Source organism: Mytilus trossulus, chromosome 4 (assembly GCF_036588685.1).
Source record: "Mytilus trossulus isolate FHL-02 chromosome 4, PNRI_Mtr1.1.1.hap1, whole genome shotgun sequence".
Taxonomy (NCBI): Eukaryota; Metazoa; Mollusca; class Bivalvia; order Mytilida; family Mytilidae; genus Mytilus; species Mytilus trossulus.
The window spans coordinates 30,859,083-30,885,490 of NC_086376.1; the positions used below are offsets into that span (position 1 = coordinate 30,859,083).

A 26,408-nucleotide genomic window follows, 5' to 3' on the forward strand; every position below is an offset into this window, starting at 1 on the left:
AACTTCTTTCAACATACAAAGTAATTCACAAAATGAAGGAATTTTGAAACAAAACAGTAATTACAAACACTGTTATATGGAACACAACAAATTATTAATAAGTTGCATATCACTACAAAATGTTCATACAGTAATGAAAAAGACAAATTCCCAAACTACAAAGCAGTCAGGGTTTTTAAGATGGCAGATCAAAAGAAAATGTGTATTTGCAAAGTTAGATTTTCTCATTTGAATTTTATTGCCTTAAATAAAGAGTGTTCTGTGCAAGTCTCCTGATGCTTACCTTCAAACAATAAAATGTCACTTAAGAGACCTACTTCCAAGTTTCAAGTTATTTATTAAATCACAGTATCCAGTATTTGAAAGTGACATTTCTCAAAGGTATGAAACCCCCTTCCTTTTTTGTTTATCCAGTGACTAGTTATTTCTATTCTCAAAATTCACTTTCACCATCGCTAAAAAACATCAAAGCTTAATTTATGACAAAAGATTGTTTTCTACAATAAATCATTCTGTACATCTTTGTCTCTTTGCTGCTGGCTTTTTCTTAGCTTTTCGTTTTCCCCTTTTTCTTTTTGTTCCTTTCTGTTTTCTCTTTCCTTTCCCCTTTAGCTGTTGTTTTTCAAATCTTTTCTTGGCTTTGTCAAACTGTGTTTTAAACCCCTCATTATCAGACTGTTTCCAGATTGGTACAAATGATCTAATTGGAGAATTCTGAAGTTCTTCTAAAGTCCAACCCCCTGGTAACTGATTCTCTTTATTTGTAACCCTATGGTTAGGTGGAGTTTTAGCTGGGGACCAGTCATATTCATCACTGTAAGAAGATTCTTCTGAACTACTTGTTGATTGATTGGCCCTGAAATAAAATGGTATACAGGCATTATAGTAATGTACTTTTCAAGATAAAACAAAAAACAAATAATGCATGGTTATTTTACCTAAATTCTTCATGATACTATAAATGTTTTAGTCATTATATGTTTGTCCAAGCATTCTTCATGATACCATAAATGTTTTAAGCATTATATAATCTTCCAATCATGGAGACAGTCTCATAATGTGGATTCATTATTATTCGCTGTATACCAATTTTTGTGGGTTTCGTGGGTACAGGTGAACCACGAATTAAAATGTTCAACGAATATCATATTTACAATAGGCGTTGTACTCAGAGATTGGCTTAACCACGAAATCAAGTATCCACGAATATGCAAGTTTTCAGCAATCCACGAAAATTGATACCCACGAAAATAAATGAATCCACAGTAAGTTGGGATTTGAGTACTCACAAAAGAAGTTGTATATGAATCAATTTAAAGACAGAATGTTTGTTGTACCTTCATATTTTGTCCATTTAGTGGTTGATGTCTGTTCATACAGCATCTGTTAACTATTCTATTAGACATTTTATAAGGTTTGAATATTTGCCTATCAAGGAAGGCAATTACTGATCTCCAGAAGTCTATTTTTGGCACACTTGATCATTGCGCAGTACTTTTTTAACAGATTATTAGAAGTCAGATTTCATTCCATTTAAATATTTGTGCATCAGTTTAAATACACTAATATCCAAATATAAGAAGCTAATTATGTTCTTTCTAAAATTCTTTTTTAAGACTCTCCCAACAAGCAATAGACTTGGGTTTCACTCAGAAAACTATGCAGTAAATTTGACACTAAGCAGCCAAAGAAAATGTGTGTATTCTAACCCATATGATTAATTTGAAGTTTGCTTATCATAAACCATTCCATGACCATGTGAGTATGCTTATTTGAACATATGATAGGACCAAAAAAAACAGGTGCAATGAATGTCTTGTCAGGTTTTTTTCTTTTTGAGCTTTTATTTTCTTTATCTTTTAAAGTTCTGACAGCTAATTAGCTATTTTACATTTCACTACAACTACTTACTTTATAACATCTCTGAGAGTAACTTTCTCTTCATCACTGCCTGGAATGATAGAAATAAAATCGTCAAAGAAACAAAGAAAAGTCATTTCTCTATAGTAATTATCAAATCACTCAATATACAATATATCATTAAATGAAGAAATAAGCTGCTACAACTTAATACATACTGATGCATACTAAAAAAATGTCCTTAAACAAGTGAAACTGCGAGCTACTGCTCACTGACGATACCCCCGCCGCAAGTGGATAATATTAATAGTGTAAAAATATGCAAGTGTTCGGTAAACAGGAAGTTGTCAAGTGATGAATCTGAAAACGCATCACACGGTATAGCTGACTTAAATAAATCCTGAAACCAAATTTCAGAAATCCTTATATTGTAGTTCCTGAGAAAAATGTGACGAAAATTTTCAACTTGGCTATCATGTGTAAAATCATACAAGTGTTCGGTAAACAGGAAGTTGTCAAGTGATCAATCTGAAAACGCATCACACGGTATAGCCGCCGCAAGTGGATAATATTAATAGTGTAAAAATATGCAAGTGTTCGGTAAACAGGAAGTTGTCAAGTGATGAATCTGAAAACACATCACACGGTATAGCTGACTTATATATAAATCCTGAAACCAAATTTCAGAAATCCTTGTATTGTAGTTCCTGAGAAAAATGTGACAAAATTTTCAACTTGGCTATCATGTGTAAAATCATACAAGTGTTCAGTAAACAGGAAGTTGTCAAGTGATCAATCTGAAAACGCATCACATGGTATAGCTGACTTAGATAAATCCTGAAACCAAATTTCAGAAATCCTTGTATTGTAGTTCCTGAGAAAAATGTGACGAAAATTTTCAACTTGGCTATCATGTGTAAAATCATACAAGTGTTCGGTAAACAGGAAGTTGTCAAGTGATCAATCTGAAAACGCATCACACGGTATAGCTGACTTAGATAAATCCTGAAACCAAATTTCAGAAATCCTTGTATTGTAGTTCCTGAGAAAAATGTGACGAAAATTTTCAACTTGGCTATCACGTGTAAAATCATACAAGTGTTCAGTAAACAGGAAGTTGTCAAGTGATCAATCTGCAAACGCATCACACGGTATAACTGACTTAGATAAACCCTGAAACCAAATTTCAGAAATCCTTGTATTGTAGTTCCTGAGAAAAATGTGTCGAAAGTTTCATGGGACAGACTGACTGACGGACGGACTGACGGACAGACAGAGGTAAAACAGTATACCCCCCCTTTTTTAAAGCAGGGGTATAAAAATACAACACATTGCAAAAAAAAGGTAATCATTTTTAGAGCAAGTTATGTAAATCAACAGACATACAACTGTAGTCTTTTTTTCTCCACAAAACTCTTCCCCATCATATTTCTAACTATTTTGGTAAAATTGGTCAGGTGGTTTCATAGATGGGGAACATTGACAACAGATTGAGTGTCAAAACCATCATTTATTAATGGGAAACTTGTATTTCCAGAAGGACTCAATCTATTGGTTTTGAAAATTACCAAACACATTTGAATTGAAAATTAGTAGCTAACCATTTGCATACTTTCACTATCTAAGGGTTCTTCTATGAAAACATACATTTTAGATAAGATTGATGTCAAATACTTATTAGTACAGTTTAGTAGTAAGTGCAATTATAATTGCCTCTATACATGGTTTTCGCCATTTTAAAAAGTGCCTTCAAAGCAGGGTTAACCGTTACTATGTTTGTTATTTTTCTGAAAAATCACTCATAACTGACAATTAATTGTGAACCACCACCATTTATAATTTGAATATTTTGAACCTGATGAGTACCCTTCATTTGGCTCTGTTGTCCTAGCTGATCTGGTCGCACGTTTGGGAGGTGAGACCTCCCCAGGTTCTAATATAGAATCCATTCCTCTTGTTTCAAGCTCATGCTGCATTTGTGTAGCTTCATTCAAACATTTCTCCAAATGCTGGTCCAACATTTTCTTATTTCTAAATGACTTGTCACAAATATAGCATTCCATACTGACAGACCTATAAATGATAAGCTAGCATTTTAATTTTCAAGTTTTCCCATTTTTTAAGGTGCATCTAAAACTCACAAAGCTGTAGCAAGAGAGAGAGTCAATAAGATCAATATATAATTTGCCTCCTTTCAGTAACAAGCAACGTCTGATATGGGATTTTCTTCTTTTTCAACAAGCCATAAACTTAGACGAAGAATACTGTTTACATTAATTAAAAGTGTGTAAATTTCGTCTAAAAGTTTCACTGGAGAGTAACACTCTCAACATAGATAATGTCATTTTAATCAATATCATTTAAATATGATACTTTGCTGAATCAGTTCAAAAACATGTTAATCTTATAACAGAACTGAACATTAAAAGACTTACTTTCTTGGACTTTCTTCTTCACTTTCTACATCGTCAACAATGAAATCTGCATCTTGATCTGAAATATGAAAACTAATTGTCTTAAGTATTGTCTCTGAGCTCCAACATAACATACTGATTTTCTGAACTTTTTAATAGATTGAATCACAAACAGCGAAATGAGAACTTTAATGAATAAAGTTAGACAAAAAATATAAATAGGAAATATAAATAGGAATAAGAATATGTAGCCTCTTATCTCAATGATGCTTCTCTAAGCAAGGAAATATTTATTCCTTAAAAAATGTCTGATGTCCATAAACATTTTCTATAATTTTAGGGTTATTATACAGCCAAATGTCAGTCAACTGAAGTGATAGACAAACCAGATTAACCAGATCTGAAGTCATTAATATACACTATAAGACATCAACAAGTGATTATTATCATTAAGCACAATGAAAAACAAGAATGTGTCCCCAGTATACTGATGTCAAAGCCGCACTATCATTTTCTGTGTTCAATGGACCGTGAAAATGGGGCATTAAAATTAGTAAGATCATATCATAAGGAACATGTATATTAAGTTTCAAATTGATTGGACTTCAACTTCATCAAAAACTACCTTGACCAAAAACTTTAACCTGAACCGGGACAGACAAAGAACAGACAGAGGCACAGACCAGAAATCATAATGCCCCTCTACTATCGTAGGTGGGACATAAAAATTAGGATTTCTGTAGAGAATGACTGAAGAATGGAGTGACAGTTGTATCCCTATTCGCCATAGCATCATTTCAAATTTTAGTCTTGTTTTAAAAATTAAATGAAAAGTTTTGTACAATGTTACAGCTATTTCTCTCTGACGTGTCAAGTTCTTGAAAGATTGTAAATTATACCTTGTTTCTTGCTTGCCCTTCCTTGACCCTGTCTGTGGACACCTGAAGTTGATTGCTCTAAGTTTCTACCAGCTTGTATCTCTTGTATTTGTACACTTTCTGTGGATTCTCTGGAGTTGTCATCTAAATGAGACACCATAAAAGATCAACAAAATCCAATGTATGAAAACAGGATGTTTTGATCTATCTTTTGATATTGTAAGGGCTGTTCTAGAAAATACTATGTCCCCCCCAGGGAAGGCAATTTTTTTTAAATATTATGTGGGTGGTTGTATTTGAAATACAAAAATGCAAAGGGAGTGCTGTTCTAATTAAATTTTATTTCTGTGGGTGGTGGGTGTTAAAAACTAGAGGCTCTCAAGAGCCTGTGTCGCTCACCTGTTACTGCATTTACTGATGTCGGTCATCTTGGTTGGTAGATGGGGTCATTAGACACTTTTTTTTAAATAGATACCATAATAATGATTGTGGCCACGTTGAGTTTAATATGGCCCATAGTTTTAGAAAAAAAAAATGTTTGTACAAGTTACAAAAATGACGAAAAGTTGTTCAAAATTGACTATAAAGGGCAATAACTCCTTAAGGGGTACTCTTACAATTTTTATCATGTTGACTTATTTTTAGATCCTACTTTGCTGAACAAAATTGCTGTTTACAGTTTATCTCTATCTATAATAGTATTCAAGATAATAACCAAAAACTGCAAAATTTCCTTAAAATTACCAATTTTAGGGCAGCAACCCAACAACGAGTTGTCAGATTCATCTGAAAATTTGCAAGGGGATAGATCTTTTTCTGATGGACATTTAAATCTTGAAAGATTTGCCCTAAATGTCTTAGTTTTAAAGATATAAATCAAAAACTGCATTTTACCACTATGTTCTAATTTTAGCCATGTCGGCCATTTTGTTTGGTAGGCGGTGTCATCGGACACATTTTTAAACTATATACCACAATGATAATTATGGCCAAGTTTGGTTTAATTTGGCCGTGTAGTTTCAGAGAAGAAGATTTCTGTACAAGTTACAAAAACTGACGAAAATTTGTTAAAATTTGACTATAAAGGGCAATAACTCCTTAAGGGGTTGGCTGACAATTTTGGTCATGTTGACTTATTTGTAGGTTTTACTTTGCTGAACATTATTGCTGTTTACAGTTTATCTCTATCTATAATAGTATTCAAGATAATAACCAAAAACTGCAAAATTTCCTCAAAATAACCAATTCAGGGGCAGCAACCTAACAACGAGTTGTCCGATTCATCTGAAAATTTCAGGGCAGATAGATCATGACCTGATCAACAATTTTGCCCTGTCAGATTTGCTCTAAATGTTTTGGTTTCAAAGATATAAGCCAAAATTTACATTTTACCCCTGTGTTCTATTTTTAGCCATGGCGGCCATCTTGGTTGGATGGCCAGGTCACCGGACACATTTTTCAAACTAGATACCCCAAGGATGATTGTGGCCAAGTTTGGTATAATTTGGCCCAGTAGTTTCAGAGGAGAAGATTTTTGTAAAAGTTTACGGACGACGGACGACGGACGACAGACGCCAAGTGATGAGAAAAGCTCACTTGACCTTTCAGGTCAGGTGAGCTAAAAAGTGCCTTCCCTGGGGGGGACATAGTATTTTCTGGAACAGCAGAGTTTTACATCCAATCCTAGGTCACTTTTCATTACAGAAATAAATGTAAAATATTTAGAAGAAGAAGTTTGTGTGCGAAAAATATTAAACAAATATGACATTAAAATAGTCTTTTAAACATAATGCAAACAATTATTTAAGATTTATAGAATGTTCAAAGAAGTGAAAAGTTTTATTCCTGGCAGTGTTCAAACAAAATATATTTATAAAATCCAGTTACAAGGATTGAAAGATATAAAGATATGATTAACATAATAAATTGTCATACTAAGTTTTTGAAAAATATTTAAAATAAATGTATTTATGTGATTCATTCTATGTACTTTTTGAATAATTGAAATTAAATTACCATCTACAGGACCATTACAATCGGCAGCATGGTTCTCTATCTGATCCTGAGGAAACTGTTTGTTACATAGAGGACATGGTACTGTGATTATCTACAATGGAATTTATCTAATGAAACAAACATGTTATATAACTTTACTGTGGCAGCGTGGTTCTCTATCTGATCCTGTGGAAACTGTTTGTTACATAGAGGACATGGTACTGTGATTATCTACAATGGAATTAATCTAATGAAACAAACATGATATATAACTTTACTGTGGCAGCGTGGTTCTCTATCTGATCCTGGGGAAACTGTTTGTTACATAGAGGACATGGTACTGTGATTATCTGCAATAGAATTAATCTAATGAAACAAACATGATATATAACTTTACTGTGGCAGCATGGTTCTCTATCTGATCCTGTGGAAACTGTTTGTTACATAGAGGACATGGTACTGTGATTATCTACAATGGAATTAATCTAATGAAACAAACATGATATATAACTTTACTGTGGCAGCGTGGTTCTCTATCTGATCCTGGGGAAACTGTTTGTTACATAGAGGACATGGTACTGTGATTATCTACAATGGAATTTATCTAATGAAACAAACATGATATATAACTTTACTGTGGCAGCGTGGTTCTCTATCTGATCCTGGGGAAACTGTTTGTTACATAGAGGACATGGTACTGTGATTATCTACAATGGAATTAATCTAATGAAACAAACATGATATATAACTTTACTGTGGCAGCGTGGTTCTCTATCTGATCCTGTGGAAACTGTTTGTTACATAGAGGACATGGTACTGTGATTATCTGCAATAGAATTAATCTAATGAAACAAACATGATATATAACTTTACTGTGGCAGCATGGTTCTCTATCTGATCCTGTGGAAACTGTTTGTTACATAGAGGACATGGTACTGTGATTATCTACAATGGAATTAATCTAATGAAACAAACATGATATATAACTTTACTGTGGCAGCGTGGTTCTCTATCTGATCCTGGGGAAACTGTTTGTTACATAGAGGACATGGTACTGTGATTATCTACAATGGAATTTATCTAATGAAACAAACATGATATATAACTTTACTGTGGCAGCGTGGTTCTCTATCTGATCCTGGGGAAACTGTTTGTTACATAGAGGACATGGTACTGTGATTATCTACAATGGAATTTATCTAATGAAACAAACATGATATATAACTTTACTGTGGCAGCGTGGTTCTCTATCTGATCCTGGGGAAACTGTTTATTACATAGAGGACATGGTACTGTGATTATCTACAATGGAATTAATCTAATGAAACAAACATGTTATATAACTTTACTGTGACAGCATGGTTCTCTATCTGATCCTGTGGAAACTGTTTGTTACATAGAGGACATGGTACTGTGATTATCTACAATGGAATTAATCTAATGAAACAAACATGATATATAACTTTACTGTGGCAGCGTGGTTCTCTATCTGATCCTGGGGAAACTGTTTGTTACATAGAGGACATGGTACTGTGATTATCTACAATGGAATTTATCTAATGAAACAAACATGATATATAACTTTACTGTGGCAGCGTGGTTCTCTATCTGATCCTGGGGAAACTGTTTGTTACATAGAGGACATGGTACTGTGATTATCTACAATGGAATTAATCTAATGAAACAAACATGATATATAACTTTACTGTGGCAGCGTGGTTCTCTATCTGATCCTGGGGAAACTGTTTGTTACATAGAGGACATGGTACTGTGATTATCTACAATGGAATTAATCTAATGAAACAAACATGTTATATAACTTTACTGTGACAGCATGGTTCTCTATCTGATCCTGGGGAAACTGTTTATTACATAGAGGACATGGTACTGTGATAATCTACAATGGAATTAATCTAATGAAACAAACATGATATATAACTTTACTGTGGCAGCGTGGTTCTCTATCTGATCCTGGGGAAACTGTTTGTTACATAGAGGACACGGTACTGTGATTATCTACAATGGAATTTATCTAATGAAACAAACATGATATATAACTTTACTGTGGCAGCGTGGTTCTCTATCTGATCCTGGGGAAACTGTTTATTACATAGAGGACATGGTACTGTGATTATCTACAATGGAATTAATCTAATGAAACAAACATGTTATATAACTTTACTGTGGCAGCATGGTTCTCTATCTGATCCTGAGGAAACTGTTTGTTACATAGAGGACATGGTACTGTGATTATCTACAATGGAATTTATCTAATGAAACAAACATGATATATAACTTTACTGTGGCAGCATGGTTCTCTATCTGATCCTGTGGAAACTGTTTGTTACATAGAGGACACGGTACTGTGATTATCTACAATGGAATTTATCTAATGAAACAAACATGATATATAACTTTACTGTGGCAGCGTGGTTCTCTATCTGATCCTGGGGAAACTGTTTGTTACATAGAGGACACGGTACTGTGATTATCTACAATGGAATTTATCTAATGAAACAAACATGATATATAACTTTACTGTGGCAGCGTGGTTCTCTATCTGATCCTGTGGAAACTGTTTATTACATAGAGGACATGGTACTGTGATTATCTACAATGGAATTAATCTAATGAAACAAACATGATATATAACTTTACTGTGGCAGCGTGGTTCTCTATCTGATCCTGTGGAAACTGTTTGTTACATAGAGGACATGGTACTGTGATTATCTGCAATGGAATTTATCTAATGAAACAAACATGATATATAACTTTACTGTGGCAGCATGGTTCTCTATCTGATCCTGAGGAAACTGTTTGTTACATAGAGGACATGGTACTGTGATTATCTGCAATGGAATTAATCTAATGAAACAAACATGATATATAACTTTACTGTGGCAGCATGGTTCTCTATCTGATCCTGGGGAAACTGTTTGTTACATAGAGGACACGGTACTGTGATTATCTACAATGGAATTTATCTAATGAAACAAACAAAGTTATATAACTTTACTGTGGCAGCATGGTTCTCTATCTGATCCTGTGGAAACTGTTTGTTACATAGAGGACATGGTACTGTGATTATCTACAATGGAATTTATCTAATGAAACAAACATGATATATAACTTTACTGTGGCAGCGTGGTTCTCTATCTGATCCTGTGGAAACTGTTTGTTACATAGAGGACACGGTACTGTGATTATCTACAATGGAATTAATCTAATGAAACAAACATGATATATAACTTTACTGTGGCAGCATGGTTCTCTATCTGATCCTGTGGAAACTGTTTGTTACATAGAGGACACGGTACTGTGATTATCTACAATGGAATTTATCTAATGAAACAAACATGATATATAACTTTACTGTGGCAGCGTGGTTCTCTATCTGATCCTGTGGAAACTGTTTATTACATAGAGGACATGGTACTGTGATAATCTACAATGGAATTTATCTAATGAAACAAACATGATATATAACTTTACTGTGGCAGCGTGGTTCTCTATCTGATCCTGGGGAAACTGTTTGTTACATAGAGGACACGGTACTGTGATTATCTACAATGGAATTAATCTAATGAAACAAACATGATATATAACTTTACTGTGGCAGCATGGTTCTCTATCTGATCCTGTGGAAACTGTTTGTTACATAGAGGACACGGTACTGTGATTATCTACAATGGAATTAATCTAATGAAACAAACATGATATATAACTTTACTGTGGCAGCGTGGTTCTCTATCTGATCCTGGGGAAACTGTTTGTTACATAGAGGACATGGTACTGTGATTATCTGCAATGGAATTAATCTAATGAAACAAACATGATATATAACTTTACTGTGGCAGCATGGTTCTCTATCTGATCCTGTGGAAACTGTTTGTTACATAGAGGACACGGTACTGTGATTATCTACAATGGAATTTATCTAATGAAACAAACATGATATATAACTTTACTGTGGCAGCGTGGTTCTCTATCTGATCCTGAGGAAACTGTTTGTTACATAGAGGACACGGTACTGTGATTATCTGCAATGGAATTTATCTAATGAAACAAACATGTTATATAACTTTACTGTGGCAGCATGGTTCTCTATCTGATCCTGAGGAAACTGTTTGTTACATAGAGGACACGGTACTGTGATTATCTACAATGGAATTAATCTAATGAAACAAACATGTTATATAACTTTACTGTGGCAGCGTGGTTCTCTATCTGATCCTGGGGAAACTGTTTATTACATAGAGGACACGGTACTGTGATTATCTGCAATGGAATTAATCACATGAAACATAATGTTATATAACTTTACTGTGGCAGCGTGGTTCTCTATCTGATCCTGGGGAAACTGTTTATTACATAGAGGACATGGTACTGTGATTATCTACAATGAAATTTATCTAATGAAACAAACATGTTATATAACTTTACTGTGGCAGCGTGGTTCTCTATCTGATCCTGGGGAAACTGTTTATTACATAGAGGACATGGTACTGTGATTATCTACAATGGAATTTATCTAATGAAACAAACATGTTATATAACTTTACTGTGACAGCATGGTTCTCTATCTGATCCTGGGGAAACTGTTTGTTACATAGAGGACATGGTACTGTGATTATCTGCAATGGAATTAATCTAATGAAACAAACATGATATATAACTTTACTGTGGCAGCATGGTTCTCTATCTGATCCTGTGGAAACTGTTTGTTACATAGAGGACATGGTACTGTGATTATCTGCAATGGAATTAATCTAATGAAACAAACATGATATATAACTTTACTGTGGCAGCGTGGTTCTCTATCTGATCCTGTGGAAACTGTTTGTTACATAGAGGACATGGTACTGTGATTATCTACAATGGAATTAATCTAATGAAACAAACATGATATATAACTTTACTGTGGCAGCGTGGTTCTCTATCTGATCCTGGGGAAACTGTTTGTTACATAGAGGACATGGTACTGTGATTATCTACAATGGAATTAATCTAATGAAACAAACATGATATATAACTTTACTGTGGCAGCGTGGTTCTCTATCTGATCCTGGGGAAACTGTTTGTTACATAGAGGACATGGTACTGTGATTATCTACAATGGAATTAATCTAATGAAACAAACATGATATATAACTTTACTGTGGCAGCGTGGTTCTCTATCTGATCCTGGGGAAACTGTTTGTTACATAGAGGACATGGTACTGTGATTATCTACAATGGAATTAATCTAATGAAACAAACATGATATATAACTTTACTGTGGCAGCGTGGTTCTCTATCTGATCCTGGGGAAACTGTTTGTTACATAGAGGACATGGTACTGTGATTATCTACAATGGAATTAATCTAATGAAACAAACATGATATATAACTTTACTGTGGCAGCGTGGTTCTCTATCTGATCCAGAGGAAACTGTTTGTTACATAGAGGACATGGTACTGTGATTATCTGCAATGGAATTAATCTAATGAAACAAACATGATATATAACTTTACTGTGGCAGTGTGGTTCTCTATCTGATCCTGTGGAAACTGTTTGTTACATAGAGGACATGGTACTGTGATTATCTGCAATGGAATTAATCTAATGAAACAAACATGATATATAACTTTACTGTGGCAGCGTGGTTCTCTATCTGATCCTGAGGAAACTGTTTGTTACATAGAGGACATGGTACTGTGATTATCTACAATGGAATTAATCTAATGAAACAAACATGTTATATAACTTTACTGTGGCAGCGTGGTTCTCTATCTGATCCTGTGGAAACTGTTTGTTACATAGAGGACATGGTACTGTGATTATCTGCAATGGAATTAATCTAATGAAACAAACATGTTATATAACTTTACTGTGGCAGTGTGGTTCTCTATCTGATCCTGTGGAAACTGTTTGTTACATAGAGGACATGGTACTGTGATTATCTACAATGGAATTAATCTAATGAAACAAACATGTTATATAACTTTACTGTGGCAGTGTGGTTCTCTATCTGATCCTGTGGAAACTGTTTGTTACATAGAGGACATGGTACTGTGATTATCTACAATGGAATTAATCTAATGAAACAAACATGTTATATAACTTTACTGTGGCAGTGTGGTTCTCTATCTGATCCTGTGGAAACTGTTTGTTACATAGAGGACATGGTACTGTGATAATCTACAATGGAATTAATCTAATGAAACAAACATGATATATAACTTTACTGTGGCAGTGTGGTTCTCTATCTGATCCTGTGGAAACTGTTTGTTACATAGAGGACATGGTACTGTGATTATCTGCAATGGAATTAATCTAATGAAACAAACATGTTATATAACTTTACTGTGGCAGCGTGGTTCTCTATCTGATCCTGAGGAAACTGTTTGTTACATAGAGGACATGGTACTGTGATTATCTGCAATAGAATTAATCTAATGAAACAAACATGATATATAACTTTACTGTGGCAGCGTGGTTCTCTATCTGATCCTGTGGAAACTGTTTGTTACATAGAGGACATGGTACTGTGATTATCTACAATAGAATTAATCTAATGAAACAAACATGATATATAACTTTACTGTGGCAGCGTGGTTCTCTATCTGATCCTGTGGAAACTGTTTGTTACATAGAGGACATGGTACTGTGATTATCTACAATAGAATTAATCTAATGAAACAAACATGATATATAACTTTACTGTGGCAGCGTGGTTCTCTATCTGATCCTGAGGAAACTGTTTGTTACATAGAGGACATGGTACTGTGATTATCTACAATGGAATTAATCTAATGAAACAAACATGATATATAACTTTTATGTAATTTGATCAATTGCAGGACAGAGTGTACTAAAGAACTTTTTGTTCAACTGTTAGCTTAATTTTGAAAAATCGTCAAAAACAAAGCACAAATAAATAACTAGAATCCCCTCGTTCATTTTAATATCTGAATAGCTTATTTCAATAAATCATTATTTTTTAAAACAATTGTAAACCAGTTCATCTGACAAAAATATACTTTTCACTTGACACAAATACAATGACAGATACATCTTTATGTAATTTCAACCCTTTGCCCTTGACCGTTATTTGTATTCCTGCACTTCATGGGATACAACCATTTAGCACAACAGGGCCAAGGAATAGGCGTGTTACACAATCCATTTTTTTATCTTGCTTATGTGAATTTATCTAATGTTTATATTTGATGTTTTGATTTTGGTGGTATTTATAAATTACTGACTATATTTTGTATCATAATGTGCAATTATAATAAGCACTTGGCACTGATGTGTGGGTATTCAATTTGAACTTCAGTTTGGTGTTTATTAGTTTTATGAGGCTGAGGTTATGTGTACAAGAGTTGGGTAGTCATTAGTAATTGTAGAAGAACTTACCTTTGGCTGTTTATTTGGTTCAGTATCTTCATTGGTTAGTTGTCTCTTTCTTCCTTGTTTCTTGCTGTAAGTTCTGATACCTAAAACAATCATCAAAATATATCCTATTCATGAAAAACTTCAGCTTTGTCTAACAAACAAACAATTCTAATAATAATATTTGTCCGTCACCTTTTTCTAGATTGTACTTTTAGGTCCAAATTTAGAAATTTGATGTTAAATTTTTTCAATTTCTGTTACTAAAATATGACTCAGCTAAGAAAAGTTATCTCTGCATATAAATATTCCCCTTATATAACACATTGGGAGTGGTTTTTTTCTTCGAACTGCTGTATTACTGAATTACATGTACTGTAAAGAATTTACAAATGAACTTTGAATAAGGCCCAAAAATATATCTAGTGTATGTTCTTTCCCGTCGTTCCCTATAGATTTCTTTGGTTATTTTTTAACAAACTGACTTCAAGTCCAACTGCTTCTCAATTTTAAAGAAGACAAAAAAAATCAAAAATTTGAGACTTATTGGCCTCCAAACAACCTGAATTTTTTTCAGCATGTTAGCAGAAACACAAAAGTACTATTTTTAAAGGACTTGATAAAATCTACATTACCTTCTGTCTTCATATTGATCTGCTGTATATCATCCACAGTAACATCACTGGTCTGTTGGAATCTTTGTGTTTCTGTATCATCATCATCATCATCATCAATAGATTTATTCCTGTTATGTGAACCTTGAGGATCTTCTTCGTTCTTTGTTTTACTGCTAGAACTTTTGTTGCCTGACCCCAGCTTGAATAAGTCACTCATATGTCCAAACATTCTTGACTTGAGGGTTGACTGCGGCCCTAAAGGCTCTACATTCTTCACAGTGTTCTGAGATGGATGGATTACTATTATTTTTGCGGTCTTTGTCTTACCAATTTGTTTTTGACTTACTTGACTAGTACTCTCCTCCCTTTGTTTTGGTAAGATTGTTCTGAAATTTGATTGTGTAGAAGAAATTTCAACATTGCGTGAAGTATTTTGTGATAGCGTTTCCCTTTCAAGGTTTGGTCCACTTCTTGAATTCTGGGATAGATACTGAACACTGTCATCATCAACTGTATCCAAATTAAAACTGGACTTACTTACTGGTACCCTAGCTCGCTTTTCTTTCATAGAACATAATTGTGTCGAGTACAATTGTCCTTCTGCATCTAGAAGCACATCTGATTTTTGACTGAGACCACCAAGGGATAATTCAGGAGACCTACTTAAGGCTCTGTCAGGATTTAATAAATTGTTCATGTCGTCTGACTTGAAACTCTCCACACTACCTGTGCTTAAGTCACTTGCATGTCTCTTAAGTGATCCTCTTGTAGCTTTCTTCACATTTGTTGTCTTGTCACCGACATTTGACTTATTCCTTGCACTTTTATTTTCTGGCACTTCACTACTTCCTTCATTAATTTGTTTTTTCAATTTAATGTTTCTTTTGCCTTTTCCAACAATTCTATCATCAAAGTCATTACTGCTTTCGTCTTCAATCAAAGGACAATACTTAGCATCAGTTTCATTATATAACTTCCTTTTCTTTCCCTTTTCAGCACCAACTTTGAAAGTTTCATCGACTGGGTAAGGCTCAAAATCGTATGCTGATTTCTCTTTAGTAAAAGTACCTGCATTTCTAGTTCTACGACTTCTTAATCCTGGTTTAGATACGAAAGTGTCTACGAACTGATCAATCTCTTCATGAGCATTATTTTGAACTTTTGGTTCCTTTCTAATTTTCATAGAGAAATTTTTGGCAGCTGGCCTTTGTGGGTTGGTGTTTTCTTTCATGTCTACAACAATTGGTATGACAGATGTTGAAGCCTCTTGATCATCAAGGAAGTCATAATTTAGCCCTCGTTTTCTGGCATCAATAGTATGATCCAGATGAAATCCAACCCTTACTGGTTCTTTCGACCATTTTATACTACTTTTTGATAATTTTTGTAATTGAGCAAGTTTATTATGGTAAAGTGTAAATAACTGCAATATTGCTTTTGTATAGTCTTTTGGATTGCTATCTAAAGGTGCAAATAAGGTTGGTGTAGAGTTTTCCTGAAAAAAACATTGTAAAAGAAAAAATAGAACTCATTTAAGTACTACCCCAAGCATTAATATTTAACAGTATTGATTTTTTGTTGCTTTCAGACATTCAGTGATGTTTAAACAAATTATACTGTAAATGTTGTCATTCATTCAGAACAGTTAAAATATTTCAATCTTTATCCCTTTTACGTTTTAAAATACACTGTATGACATTATTGATGCAAAAAAAGAACCATATTTTTTATGTTTCCATATTCTACATGTCAAGTATCCCCCCCCCTTTAATATGGTATCTCAAACAAAAAATTCTTCTGAAAGTTATCAAAAATTCCAGCCGTCAGTATGATGCATACATATTTTCACTAGAGTCAAATAAACTTAATTTCACAACTTACTTTTTTCTTCACATTTCTGTTTTTGATCATTTATGAAAAAGAAATAATACACAGTTGAAATAAACATGTTAATTAAATAAACAGCAACAATATTAGACTAGATTAATAAAATTATTAACACAGTGATTTTTTCTCAAAAAGAATTTACATTCAACAATAGTGGATAAGATTTCTTTGACCAGTTTTTTTGGTGGGGTTGGGGTTGCTTAGTCTTTATTTTTCTATGTTGGGGCTTCTGTACTATTATTTGTTTTTTTGTCTTTTTATTTTTAGCTATGGTGTTATCAGTTTATTTTCTATCTATGAGTTTGACTCTCCGTCTGGTACCTTTTTTTTGGTATTCATGCAAGAAAATATGAGACCAGATGTAGACGACTTCTAAAGATAAGTTTTTTTTTGTCCCCTAATACAAATATTTTTAGTTTGTATCTTAAAAACATGGTAGCAAATAGTGTATCCCCTGGGCTTTGCTCTTTGGGTTGTTGTCCTGATCATAAGCAATAATACGATTAGAACCTTTACTTGATAATCATTCACCTATATTTCATCATACAGGAATTTCTTCATATCAAATCATGTCAGGAGTTTAATTCTATGCTGAAAATTACTTTTACTTGTCCATTAAAAAATTTGTCATACAGACCAATTTGGTGATAGCAAATAAAAATCTGCTGTATATTTTACTTGTCATTTTTGTATCACACTCTATGATTATGTTCAACCCATTAGCAAGTTATTAATTCTAATTGATAAGAAACTATTGGGATTTGCATTGATTATAATTAAATAAATGATACCTGTAATGTCTTTTGAGAGAAGGAAACTCATAAAACTCTTCTGTAAAAGGTTCATCCTGTATTAAAAGTACAAGCATTTATTATAAATGGAACAGATATCATGTTACTGGCTGTTAATTAATATAATTCATATAATAGCAATAAAATTTAACAACTTTAAGCTTATCAAAAGAAGAGTTTTCTAATGGTTCCAGCTATGACTAGTATTTTTGTTAAAGGGAAGTAATCAGAAAAGAAATTGGTATTTCAAACTATTTAACAAGATATGTATGCGTGACCTAGCTTTCAATACAATTTTCATGTAGGAGCAATAAATCCTATAGAAAAATTTGATCAGCATTGACAATAACTCACATCTGAGAAATGGCTAACATTAACATTTGATTATATCTATTTCATAAAACATTTGCAAGAAATGCAGAGAGTGATAACAATGCAAGCTTCCATAAAAATTACATTTCCATAGGATACGATTCCTTTAAAAGTAGTTGACCAACTATGATTTCCTTTCAGTTAGATAAATCAGCAGTAAATTATGTATAAATGGTGTGAATAATTCAAATGAACTGAATGACAATCCTGTTTGTTAGCATTTGCAAAATTGGTGTTTATTAAAAAATCATGAAAGATAAGATTCTCCTTTTATATAGCATTAAATATCTCTCATTTTTCCAACATTGGTTATTTCATAAAATAAAGTGACAAATATAAGATTAATTCTTAACTTATTTTCATTCAAAATTGGATTCACTTGAATTACTATTTTGATAAATTGTGATGATTTCTATTAAAACAATTCTAATGTTTTAAGATAAAACAATTCTAATGTTTTAAGATCAACCATTCAGAACTCTAATTAATCATCAGTTTATGCTAGTTTTTACATACCTTGACAATTAAATCAGCCACAAGATCATCTTTAACAGTATTGCTTGCATTTGGTCTAGGTGATATGTTCTGTTTGTTCTCTACACTTCCAACATCCTCCTGCTGAACAAACAACTCATATTTCATTGTAAATACACAAAAAAGTAGGACTAAAGTACATAATATGCAAATGTTTTATCAGTTCTGTTAAATGGTTGTAAAGGAGAATTAAAAAAAAATACAGCAATGACAGACACTTTAAAATATAGACATCAAATGATACAAATAATTTTATTCTTTAATTTATTTGTTTGATTTTAGTGTCAGATTAAGATTATAACACAAAGTTGAATGTTATATCACTATTTGCTTTATATTTTTACCTATGATATTTGTTTTGTTCAGACATTAATGTGAATATAATGAAATGTTATGGGACTGTCATACAAGTGAGAGGTTTAGCTGGTCCTAATCCACCATTTTCTATGTATCAAGAATATGACAGTGATTTTCCATTCATTTGATGTGCTTGAGCTTAGGATTTTGCCATTTGCTATGTGACTTCACATTTGAATTTACTAAAAATCTATATTTTTGTTATTTTACTTTTATTTTACAAGGTGAGCTAAAAGCTTTTCTAATGCATACCTTTGTGGTAAAAAGATCTTGTGTTTCTTCATCAGAATCATTCCATGCAAATGCTTTCTTTGCAGATTTGACAACTCGTTTGATAGGTGACTCCTCCATTTTGACAACTCTTTTGACTGGAGAATCATCATCTTCACTCATCAACTCTTTCAGCTGAGCTCTGGTAAATTTCCCTCTGGCATCTACTTCTTCCTTTGGTTGTGCTAGTGTAAAATTTTTATTGGCTTCAACCACATCCTTCAGAGATAGAGCTTCAGTGTCACTTATATCATCTCTAACGGCTGTTGCAGTCTTTTTAAAAACTCTAGTTTTCTTTCTTTCTGGAGAGGAGTCGTCTTCACTGATCACAGCTTGAACATCCTAATAATTGAAGTGTTAAATTCATATAGTTGAGTCTTGAGATAATCATCATAATTGTAAACAAACTAATTTTTAAAAGCAATTTATTTTCGCCCCTTTTACTATAAGAAAAATAACGTAAATATAAATCTTTGAGAACAGGTAACACTCAAATCTTTCCCTATCTAAGTACATCAAATAATTTAAAAGTCACAACATTAAATTGCCAATAAGTGGGCTTAAAGGGTGAAACGTAAAATAAGTTGGTTTACAGAATAACAATCATTCCACATAGTGTTTGATTAAGAAAAATATATCAAGTCTCCCCATTTGCCTTGTTTTATTGTGTAATGCATATTCTCAAATAATGATTTCAGATATTTAAATGATTTCGCAAAAGTTTTGACAATACCTAGAGGTTAGATTCCATGTAAAATCAGTTGTGTGGTATACTTTTTTTTAATCTTTAAATTGATTGTTTATTCCTGTGGATTCATTTATTTTCATGGGTACAAATTTTTGAGGATTGTTGAATAAATGTATTTTTTCATGGATATTTGATTTCATGGTTTAGCCAAAGTCTGAATAAAACCTTTAATACAGAAAACTTGTAATTCATTAAACATTTAATGTCTTGGTTTGCTTGTACCCATGAGATCCACTGAAATTAGTATACAATAACAATGAATAATCCACAGTATTATAAACTGAGTGCAAATTAGCTGAGAATGTTTAGTGTTAATGTTAATCATTTATGTTGAGTGCAAGATTAAGAAACAACAAGAATAATGTTTGTCTATTCCCTGAATTGAAATTATAAACCCTTAAACCAAACAAACCTGATTGTCAATCATATCCAGCTTCTCATCAGTAATAACAACATGGGAGAAATTATCAATTCTAGGCTGGTTTTTGTCAATCTTTCTGGACATAAGTTGCTTCTTAAGCAGTTTCTGAAAGGAAAAGATAAACTTTTGAAAAAGAAATGAATTTTACAAAGTATGTGTTTTGCCTCGTCACTGCTTGTTTTCGAATTTTACTATTGATAAGATATTCTAAATCAAATGCTAGACTCAATATAATAAATAAATGTAATATACAAGAATTAATTCATTAGAATATGGAATTCTATCATACCTGCTGTATTGGTTTCACACTTATGGTATTTTTCTGTTTCTCAACCTCTTTTGGTACTGGATTTTCCTCCATCATATCTACATCGATGGGAGAGGGTGGATGTACGGCTTCCTCAAATGCTGATGAATTTTGTTGGCTTAAGTGTAAAACCACCTGAGAGACTGGATCTAATTGACTGTTTACTGGTGATGCATGCTCTGTATTAGCAAATCTTCCAGTAGCTGCATCTAAAGTTGGTTGAATATCAACTGTTGACTGGTCCATGAATGAATCGTAAGTTTTTGTGTTGTTATTTGATTGATTTTCTTGTGTACCTTGATTATATATGTCTGACTTGTTTTCTTGCGTTTCCTGACTATATATATTGTCATTTTGGCTCTCTGGGATAACTGTCTCTTGGATGGCTTTTCTACTTTGTTTCGGGTGCATTGCTTGCATGAATGCATCTGTTGTTTGTTTTTCCTCTTCAGAATCTGAATGGTTCATTGATTCATCACCAAATGATTGACTGTGAATCTCAGCCTCCTCTTTAGACATCATTATAACTTGCTAGAAATAAAATTAACAAAGTATCAACTATAAACAAGATAAAGCCTTTGGTAGGTTTCGTAAAATATATATATAGCTGTGTTTTTATATATAAGACATAACAATGGGATACATGTTGACTGTCCATTATATCATATTCATTTCAGGTTTTTGTCCAGATACATGAAAATCTTATTTTTGGTACACCTTTATGGCCCCAAACTCCCACAGGTATAGAACCACTAATTCAAAGCCCCATTGCTTTCTATGTTAAATTCTACAATTTCATGCATTTATGGCTACTTTGTCTTAAACTTAAGTCAAAGTAGCAATAAATGCTTGAAAATAAAAGTGGCAGTTATTTCAGGTCAAAACTGTACCTTATCCTTACTTGTGCTGAAAGAATCAACATACCTTTAATTGCATATTACCGATTCCCTGAAATTTGATAAAACAGAAACAGGGACTTCTGATCTGAACAACAGGCCAAATGTGCCCTCCTATTAAAATTTCATATACTTCTTTATCAGTCTTCACGATGAACTGCTAAATCAAAAGGCCAAGAGCTCAATTTTTGAATTTTTTTAGTTAGATATGATTTTTACAGGCCCGAGGGCAATTTTACAAGCCTGGGCTGCCACTCAGAGTAAAAACTGCTTTATCATTCAAGTAAAACTTTAAGGGTTCTGCAGTGATCCCAAGTCCTCAAGCTTTCATTTGATACAAAAACTACCCAAATATTCCCACTATTGCCAAAGATACAGCTATGCGTAGGAACTTTCTGTTTATAATATGTACTACTTTCTTGTATGTTCTTTCGACCAGCCTGAATTAGTGGTTCTATACCTAAATAGATCCGATCATAACCCCCAAAATCAATTCAAATCTCCCTGTTGTGGTATGGATCCTTGTGGTACAATTTCAAAGAGATCCATACACTAATACTAATCCATAGTGATCATCTGGAGGCCAAATGTCTTTTGAAAACAACAATGATGTGATAAAATTATTCAAATGCAAAAAAGATGTGGTTGTATATAATGTTTACAATATTGCTTATGTTACAAACAGACCAGGGGTCCTTAAAAAATAAAAGACAATACAATTCAATTTGAAGATCCGTTAAGACCAATACCTACAGCTAGAGCAACTTTTTCTTCCCTGGTCATATCAGCAATATCTATTCCAGACTCTGAAAGAAAAAAACATGAAAAAAACAGATTCATTTTGTATTTCCATATGTCTTTCATTGATTATAAAATATGATATATAGATATGAAATAAATTCAATGATTTTTTAAAGAATATCAAAAAGATGTATATTTGAAACAAAGCAGAAATCATTTATTTTTTCTTTTAGTTTGATGTTTAGATTTCAATAATACCACATGCTAAAAAATTAAAAAATTTCCAATTCAAATCAAAAACTTTTAAAAGCACATCAAATGAAAAAAGGCAAGCTTTATAATTGCTGGGAACATTGGTGGCCGAGTGGTCTTTGTAGTTACTACTGTAATCACTAGCCAGTAAACACTGAGGTTGTGAGTTTGAACCCTGCTTAGAAGTGTGCACTCAACTCCAATCTTAATGGACTGGATTGTCAGTTTTCCTATCAAAGGTCTGTGGTTTTCTCTGCCTTCCTCCACCAATAAAAACAGACTGCCACAGCATAGTCCAAAGTAGTGCATAAAAGTAGTGTTAAAAACACATAAAATAAATAAATATAAATGCCACAGAGGGCTTAAATGATTGTGGTTTACTCTGCTTACCTCTCAATGTTCTCTCTAGAATCTCATCTTCATTACTTATAACTTTTCTTGCTGTTTTCTTCACCTTTTTGTTTCTACTTGTTTGATTTTCTTCAATAAAACTGATCTGTAAAATGGAGGAATAAAATAAACTAGTAAAACCGGAACATGTGATCAAGTGTATGTCTCAGGAACCATATTTTAATATAATCTAAAATGTGCTGCAGTTATTCTGATAATTTTTGTTGAGGTTTAATTTGTTCTCAACTTTTTGTTGAGACTTTGAAGGGATTACTCAATAATAATATATCAATTAAAATAGGTTATTGATAGTTATGTTTTGATGTGTAACCTGTTTCTTTTAAAGTTAAAGCCAATCTACTGAATAGCAGGTTAGTTTTGAGGAATTAAAATATCGTGATTTTCAGAATTAAGTATTCAAAAAATTTTGCTGGTTATTATTTTGGTGGATTTAAAACTATTATACAAAACCAATTGCATGTGCACTTTATATCAGCAATTTTGTTTTACACACTTAAAGAAGCGCAAACTTATATACCCTGAAAATAAGACACTTTACAGTATCACACACTTTTCAAGATTGTACACAAGTGGAAACCATGTATTTTTATCTTTTTTATTTTAGATTTTGATAGTGAGATTTTTAATGTCATGGTCTCAAATGACCTTACGTTTAATGTCAGAAATGATCTTTTGACAGTATATAAAAAAAATATTTGTCTAAGTCAACAGGTTTTTACATTTTTTTATATACATCATCACAAGTTTAAATCTTGTTCATACTTTCTATTGATGATTTTGAAGTAGCCAATTTTTGAATTAGAAAGCTTTAAAAGCTTAGAATAATGAAACTCCACCTACTGGTAGAAGTACAAACAAAATCATGTTTCAACAATGGACAGTACCTCATCACTATCTGATGACTGTACATTTTCTTCTCTTGAACTTCCAGCCTGTGGTCCCATATTTCTTTCTTGTACTTCATCAATCTGACTTCGTCTACTTTTACTTGCACTCATATTCCACCTGACTAAATAAGAAATTATAATTTTCCTGATTAACACAGTTATAACATTTAGAGACACAATCTTTGACTTGCACTCCACATAATAAAAGAGTTTTTTTTTCTTTCATTTTGATTTCCATGCTTTATATTAAAAAGAATTGTGAACTGTTATACATTCCAAAACTCAAACCTTTTCCAATGGCTTTCCCAAAAACAAATATTCTGACATTTTTCTTATGTGTTTCAATGATGTATTAAATTTGCATATACTTAAAATACTAGTCAGAATATAATTTTAATAGTCTGTGGCATCAAACTAGTGGTTAACGATGTAGATTGCTATACATGAAACCAAACACTTAATTTAAAATGGAATAACAACATCATTCTTCTTTTTATATTTATATTCCAACTTTTTTTTCAGGCTTTTCTTATTTTTAATACATAATTAAATGATGATTGCTTGATAATATGGTCCATTGATCTAAATATATATGTACAAGATGGATTGATGTGGCAGTATGGCAAATTGAATGGATTTTTTTACAACAGCTAGACATCATTAAATAATTCATGTAGACATGCAGCATTTTGTTGTTTTATATGAAGATAAAAGAGAGACAAGTCCAAAACCGTCATTACATACTGTATATGTGTTGGTGACAGTTGGCAAACATGCACATTTAAGTGTACAGGAACTGGAACATGAACAAAGAGAAGTGAAGGTCTGTTTTGTACATGTAGTTATAGTTATAGTTATATATATATATATAAATATGCTTGTAAAAATAAAGGTTGGCAGGTAGGTGAAACTTACATAAATAAAAAGATAAATGAAAAATAAACAGATTGATGCCCGATTTATTCCAAGGCCGTCAGTCGGCACCGGAAGCAATGAAGCAGGCATCTATTTTGGGTGGGCAAATATCCACTTTTTGACATGGGACTAGCTCTGACATCCCACGGCCCCAGCTTGTCTGGCAAAACAGCCATTGGACTCAGAGTAATCTCAGACTAAAAATAGCCTTGCCACTAAAAAATAACATAAGGATCTAAGAGCCACGGTTCTGCAGCTACCTGCTACTTAGCTGCAGAACAGTACCTCTTAGGTCCTTATATTATTATTTGCGAACCATGACATGAGGTAAGGTTTCGAAGCTTCCTGCAACTCTGACTGCTGCAGTCAACAAAATTATGATACATAGATATAGGAAGATGTGGTGTGAGTGCCAATGAGACAACTCTCCATCCAAATAACAATTTAAAAAGTAAACCATTATAGGTTAAAGTACGGCCTTCAACACGGAGCCTTGGCTCACACCGAACAACAAGCCCCAAAATTACCAGTGTAAAACCATTCAAACGGGAAAACCAACGGTCTAGTCTATATAAACAAAACGAGAAACACGTATATATTACATAAACAAACGACAACTACTGTACATCAGATTCCTGACTTAGGACAGGTGCAAATATTTGCAGCGGGATTAAACGTTTTAATGGATCCAAACCTTCTCCCTTTCTCTGAAACAATAGCATAACATCACAACATAGAAAAACATACGATAAAATATGAATTGGCAGACTTAACTCAATCAAAAAACGTATGACTTGCATCTCATAATTAAAGTTTAAAAGTTCATGAAACTTATATTTTTATTTTTAACGGGTGGGCCCTTAAATAGAAAAGGTTACTTTTGTCCCTGTTCATGTGCTCGGATGCAGTCTTACTTTTCTTTTGCAGAATTTGAAAAAAATGACATCAATTTTTAACTTACCTCGTGGTTTAATTTCAACAACAGATACCAAATTTAAGGTATCGTAAGAGTATAAATTATTGATTTTCTGATTGAAGCTTGAAGTTGAACTTGTTACATATTTGAAAGTAGTGGATGTGGTTGGAAAAATGATTGGAAATGGCGCGACGATTTGGACAGACTAATACCAAAGTCTTTTAGGTTACGGAACTGTGTACAAATCCGGAAACATATCGTATGTAAATATATTTTGAGAAAATAAAAAAAATCGTATTCAGTTTTCTCAGCATAAGATATTTTAGTATGAACATGTTGTTTATACAGATTGATTGTTTTATTACTTGGTAGCACTAAAGGAAAAAAATCAATCAGAAACCGTGACATATTTCAATCATATTGTATGTTAGCTAGTATTGCACAATATAATTCTTATTTTAATCATATGAACAGTCAAAGCAAAATTATCTGGTTATTTAGTGTAGAAAATGTTGAGTTACTTAAAATAATATGTAATTTTATATACAAACATCTTCCTTA

General features: G+C 32.9%; 1 protein-coding gene across 1 annotated transcript; it reads right to left on the minus strand.

Annotated features, from left to right (window-relative positions):
- On the minus strand, positions 1–26,048 carry LOC134715099 (uncharacterized). The gene is made up of 18 exons (XM_063577014.1): positions 25,893–26,048; positions 24,014–24,138; positions 23,109–23,214; positions 22,479–22,531; positions 20,812–21,360; positions 20,514–20,627; positions 19,336–19,695; positions 18,709–18,810; positions 17,821–17,876; positions 17,024–17,039; positions 15,161–16,637; positions 14,550–14,629; positions 7,169–7,259; positions 5,174–5,296; positions 4,296–4,353; positions 3,716–3,933; positions 1,912–1,951; positions 1–856 (listed from the first exon to the last, which is right to left on the minus strand). The coding sequence occupies exons 2-18, from the start codon at positions 24,125–24,127 to the stop codon at positions 508–510; spliced, it is 3,906 nt and encodes a 1,301-aa protein (XP_063433084.1). The 5' UTR covers positions 24,128–24,138; positions 25,893–26,048; the 3' UTR covers positions 1–507.
- Between the last annotated feature and the right edge of the window lie 360 nt (positions 26,049–26,408).